Source organism: Miscanthus floridulus, chromosome 8 (genome assembly GCF_019320115.1).
Source record: "Miscanthus floridulus cultivar M001 chromosome 8, ASM1932011v1, whole genome shotgun sequence".
NCBI lineage: Eukaryota > Viridiplantae > Streptophyta > Magnoliopsida > Poales > Poaceae > Miscanthus > Miscanthus floridulus.
In genome coordinates this window covers 10,663,088-10,669,304 of record NC_089587.1, presented here as the reverse complement: position 1 = coordinate 10,669,304, position 6,217 = coordinate 10,663,088, and the positions used below count along the sequence as shown (strand labels likewise).

Genomic DNA, 6,217 nt, shown 5'->3' with positions numbered 1-6,217 from the left:
TATATATGCACGTCATTTTCATTGTGCATATATACTCTTCACATTTGCATAGTCGGAGCTTCGACTGCGCTTGTCGCAAATAAATGACATTATAATAATAAACTTAATTACCAAGGTTGACGTATTCCACAACAATCCATGTACAGTACATGCATGATACATATACTGGTGAACGGCACTGTAAAAAATAGCAATAATAGCCTCTAGGAACGGGTCTCTTAAGAACAGGTAAATCGGTGATCAGTTGAACTGTTAAAGCACATGAGACCATTTCTGTCACTAGCTATGTATAGTACCGGCTTCTAATAAAACATCAAAATTAAACTAGCATGTAAAGAAAAGAGGAAAAGGATAAATAAACAAGCAACAACTGGCAACCAGAATCCTCAAAAAAAAAAAAAAAAAACTGCCAACCAAACAACCAAAACCTAGTATGTGTACTGAACAATTCATATATATACATTAGTCTTAGCTGCAACAGATTTTGTCCTAAATAGTCAAGAGATGCAGTACTGAACCTTTAGAGAATATATACTTACACTACACCAACCCATGCATGCATACATACAGTGATACAGTCAATACGAACGTAAAATAAATTAAACAAAGTCAGACAATTATAATGATATAAAGTTGGGGACTATTATTGAATGGACGCCGTGCATGTTTCAGATTTGATGGATTCCATTCCAGCCCAGATTCCAGGAAGAAGCTACGTCGACCCGATCGATCTAGAGATTTTCGAGGCAGATCAAGATGCAAATAAATCAATCAACTTAGCCACCAAGCTAAGCACATATGATTACGATTGCGATTACGTTTATGACGAGCTTTATGACTTTACTTCTTTCGAATGCACTTTGGACAAAAAAAGAACCAATGATAGGGGAAGATCTATCTCGCCCATTCCCATTCATCAAAATTGTTGACGAATGAATTGAAAACGACGGCATGCGTGCGTGCGCATAAAATAAAAAACAAAAAGAATGAAGCCCTCTTTAGACAAATTTATTTGCAAGTTGAAAAAAGTACATGCACGAGAAGAGTGTCGTTTCTAATAATAATAATTGTACTATATGATATGGTACCGTGGTCCTTTTTTCCGTGCGCTCTCTAGACGGAGTCATTGACATCATCAACGAAGAATGGTAAAGAGATATTGTGTTCTCCATAGCTTTCTGGACGGCCATGTCTGCCAACTAGCAGCTAGCTAAGTCGCGGCGAATGATCCATGAACTTTCCTTTGGAAAAAAAAACTTTTGCTGCTTATTATTGGGCATGCATATATCAAGATCCATATACATTCACAATCGCCACCTTGAAACATCTTCGGCAGCATATGCATGCGCCACTCCGCGGACAACGGGAATACTCATCTATCCAGACGCGTCGTCTTGACTGAACCTGTACGTGATCGAGTGTGGTGACCGGACAGCGCGTCCGTCATCATTGGAAATTTATATGTGAACGGATCGGAGAAAATATTCATTCCACTACCTAACACGACTTCTTTACCGAGTGTCTCAGACTTTGCCAAGTACTTTTTATCAGACACTTGGTAAAGATATTGTTTACCGAGTGTCAGATATAAAGCACTCAGCAAACAACTCGCACTCGACAAAAATGTGGTTTGCCGAGTGCTGAACACTCGGCAAAGAATAACACTCGACAAAGACCATGTTTGCCGAGTGTCAAACAATAACACTCGGCAAAGGGCCACCGCCGTTAACGGCCGGCAGCCGCCGTTAATCCTTTGCCGAGTGCCTTCTCCTGACACTCGGCAAAGAGACACCTTTGCCGAGTGTTATTTTTTTTTGACACTCAGCAAACTATATTTTTTTTTCACTTTTGACCTCTAAATTTTTTTTGCAGTCCTCAGACAATATCTGGTACTCCATGTTCCAATGTGGCACATTTCTCGGACTTTTTTCTATATTTCTTTAATTTATTTCATTTAATTGAATTTTCTTGGATAATTCAAATTATAATTGCTAGTCATTCGAATAATGAAAAAAAAATAAATGAAAAAATGATATTCATGTTATTTAGTATAATATGAGGCCGTATCCAGGAACAGACCACCAATTTCGAACATCTTGTTCACGAAACATGACCACGAACTTGCGGTCGAGTTGTTTTTAAATTCTATAAAAGCATACGAAGTCCGAAAATCATGAAACTTGTCAAGAATGTCAAGATATCATATGTGGAGGTTGTGATAAAAAATTGAGGAGGTTTCACGTAAATTGTCACATACGATGCTTGCAAACCGATGACATTTTTATTGGTCTAATAATAGCCATATTTATCTTTCCAAAATGACTTAGCTCTTCTCTTGGAGTTACACGCTCTTACAATATAGGAGTATCATTGTTTCAAGATTATACAGCATGTTCGTTTGCTCGTATACGATCGTGGATTATAAGCTGGAATAGTATTTTTCTCTCACACCAAATCAGCCAGCAGTAAATAATCCACGATCGTTTACGACAAAACGAACAGGCTAATAGTATGTATTTATATATTATATTAACCTAGCATATAGTTTGAGTAATGATTCTATTCATCAAAACCTACAGAGTTTGACTTTTCTTTAATCCTAATAGTACACCCCATAAAGTGCCTCCCTAAATACACTACTACTAGTATATACTGTATGTTAGCTATTGGTACATTAAGTATATACTATAGTTAACGCTTGTTAAATACTACAGTAAGAGTACTTGGTACACTATCTATCTAGTCTTAAATTGTCATCGGTTTCCCAACAAAAAGGCCAATTGTAAGACACCTGATCTTGACCTCCAAGAATGAGACCGATCGACGACTTGTCTGCCCTGCCATGCCTGGCCAGTTGCCACCTGCAGCAGCTGTTTCCTGTTCTTGATCGACATTTATTCCAATCCAATTAGTAAATTTAATCAGATAGGTAGGTTGGTCACTGAGTCCAACTCCAACCGCGCATACGCATGCATCAACGTGTGTACTAATTCCTGCCATTACCCCCATTCATTAGTAACCTAATTGCCCTTCATTAACCCCCACACGAAACCGTACTACGACCTTGTCCCCTCCAATCCAATCCTTCATCAGGTTGGTGTGGAATGGTAGCCGTGGCCGGCTGGTCGCCCCTGCCACCTATATAAACGCACGCACCAGCAGCCTGTGCACTCATCAGCCGCCACGCTGCCTTTGCCTTGCCACCTCTTCGTCTCTCTCGTCGAGCCTTCTAGGCTAAGCTGCTAGGTCCATCTCTCGCCACATCCATCGATCGATCGCCATCATATCGCCATGTCTAGCCTCACCACGGCCACCACCAGCATGGAGGAGCAGTACTACTCCGTGTCCGCGGAGGAGGTCGGCACGCACCTGTCCCTCGGGATCGGCAGCGGTGGCGGAGCTAACAGCCTGCGGCTAGCGCCGCCGCCGCCGCGGACGGTGCAGCTGTTCGGCGAGGTGCTGTCGGTGCAGGACGATGATCGTCATGCTGACGAAGCGCAAGCACTTCGTCACCACCGGGGCCAGCCGACGGCAGCGGCGCCAGCAAGTAGGAAGAAGAAGAGAGACACCGCCGTCGCCGGTGGCGCCACTGCCGCCGCTGCTGATAGGCATCAGAGCAAGAAGGCCAAGACGACGTGCGGCGATGGTGGCGGCGGCGGGAGGAAGAAGCTCCGGCTCACCGCCGCGCAGGCCACCATGCTCGAGGACAGCTTCCGCGCCCACAACATCCTCTCTCACGTATGCAACTTTGCATGATAATTCTTCATTCATCTCTTCCAGGGGCGGATCCAGCGGTGGCCCCCTACCCAAACCGAATCAGTGCAAATTACTGTAGAGCCTTTATGAATTTTTAGGCAAAGTTCTATAGTGTAGGAGGGCTGAGACTTAAGATCGAGTAGCAGTGTTGGTCAGTCCCCTAAAATATTTCCTGGATCCGCCGCTGATCTCTTCCATGCCTCAATTCAGTTCATCGACTAATCAATCGATTCATCGATCAGGGGGAGAAGCAGGAGCTGGCGCGGCGGGTGGGGCTGAGCGCGCGGCAGGTGGAGGTGTGGTTCCAGAACCGGAGGGCGCGGACCAAGCTCAAGCAGACGGAGGTCGACTGCGACCTGCTCCGCCGCTGGTGCGACCGCCTCACCGACGACAACGCCCGCCTCAGGCGAGACCTCGCCGACCTCCGCCGGGCGGCGGCTTCGTCCACGAGCCTGGGCGCCGCCGTCTGTGCCTCATGCGGAGGGCACTGACAAGCAGCTAGCCGTGGTCACCGCCGCCGGCAACATGCTGCCGTAGTAACGTTCAGGTCACCTGACGACCATTCACCCATGGGAATCCAGAGGCCAAATTTCCATTTTTCTTCTTCTTTATTTATTCCCCTTTAATTTTCTGTGTACATATAAATGGGGCAGCTAGCTAGTATATAACGACCAAACTATTAGGAGGGGATTATTAGATACATGCATAAGGTAATTACTATAGTTTACTACTGCAACGAGCTTATTAACTCGTACTTTTAGGAGAGGATTCAGCTGACCAATATATGTTTACTAGTGGACATCGATCATATATATATATACACATATGAGACCATCATTGATATTCTTCAAATTTGTGTCTGTTACGCGTCAATGGACGTGTTCTCAAAAAAAAAATGTGTCTGTGTTCACTCACTTTTAATTTAGTTTGGGTTTGATTCTTCATTTCATTGTTATTTCTTTCCAGGTGTTCTCTTCTTTATTTGTTTTTGAATTGGATTGGACTTGATTTTCTCGATGTACACGTGCCTGATTATGCTTTAGTGATTTTTCTTTTTTTTAAGAAAAAAATATCCATGCTTAGTGATCCTTTGAGGGATCGTGTACAATTTCTGATGTGGAGAAGTGAGCATGAATTCTTTCTAACAATTAGGAGCTGCTAATTAATTAGGTACAATAATCATGATGACAGTAAAGAATACTCCTACGTTATGACATACTATGTTAGTATGTTACTGAAAGAGCATATATTACTGCTAGACTGCTAAAATGGGCAAGATAGCTGTTCCATGGCCACAGTGGTAGATAGATCATTCATGGGGGGCTCTGGACATGAGTAATTTGGGCCAACCAAACACGTCCCCTGGCTCGTGTCTGCATGCAAATTAACCAGTGTTAGGCCTTGTTTAGATTACAAGTTTTTTTCACTCTCTCTCCATCACATCAAATCTTTAGACACATGCATGGAGTATTAAATGTAGATAAAAAAATAACTAATTACACAGTTTGATTGTAAATTACGAGACGAATCTTTTGAGCCTAGTTAGACCATGATTGGACAATAATTGTCAAATACAAACGAAAGTGGTACAGTGCCAAATACTAATTCTTAACCCCAATCTAAACAAGGCCTTAATGGAAGAATGAAGAGCAAGCTATTCAGGAATCCCTAGCCACATCAAATTATGCTACCTAGCAAATATATGTTTCTTGGTTGCTTGTTTCTTGGTCGCTTGAGCTACAAATAAACAAGTACTCCCTCTATTCCAAATTATAAGATGTTTTAATTCGTTTTTTTAGATACATAGTTTTTGCTATGCATTTAGATACGTACTAAATTTGAAACATATTGAGAAGAGTAGACTATACGCCGGTTAGCCTCTAAGGATTTTAATGTTCCTTGTTCTGATACAAGGACCACGTTTTTTCTCTGTATGCTATGGTGAACTTGACATTCTCACGTTAAATCATTTCTGTGGTGAGGTAACTGAGACTGTGAACTATGGGTATGCCAGTGATCTATGTGATCTACACAGGCAATTCCGAGAAAGAAAAGGTCAAGTTCACAAAAGAAAAAGAAAAGTATTAAAAAAGCTAAAGTCACTCAATGAAAGGGATCTTTTGGAATTGCAATGGGTTAGGGCACGAGGTGCGACGGCCGAGGGCCCAAGTGGAGGAGGGGTCCAAGCCTAGGTATATAAACCCCTAGGTCCTATAGTCCATTAGGCATTAGCAAACCCCTAGGGATATTCTGCGCCTAGTGTGTTCACGGGAAGTTCCCATGCCCAGTATGCAAGGAAGGTCTGAGGTTCATTTTGTTGTAGAAGGGTGGCAAGTATTCATCGTTCGACAAACATCAGCAATTCCTCCCTCTTGACCATGCATTCAGATGAGACATCAAGAACTTTACGAAAGGTGTCATAGTGATAGACCCTGCACCACCGATAATGACTGGTGCCGCG

At 42.9% G+C, this 6,217-nt stretch overlaps 1 protein-coding gene across 1 annotated transcript; it reads left to right on the top strand.

Annotated features, from left to right (window-relative positions):
- Positions 1–3,243: 3,243 nt before the first annotated feature.
- Positions 3,244–4,441, top strand: LOC136471092 (putative homeobox-leucine zipper protein HOX26). Its single transcript, XM_066468828.1, has 2 exons — positions 3,244–3,738; positions 3,999–4,441. Exons 1-2 carry the CDS (start codon positions 3,292–3,294, stop codon positions 4,245–4,247), a joined length of 696 nt encoding a protein of 231 aa, XP_066324925.1. The 5' UTR covers positions 3,244–3,291; the 3' UTR covers positions 4,248–4,441.
- Positions 4,442–6,217: the final 1,776 nt, after the last annotated feature.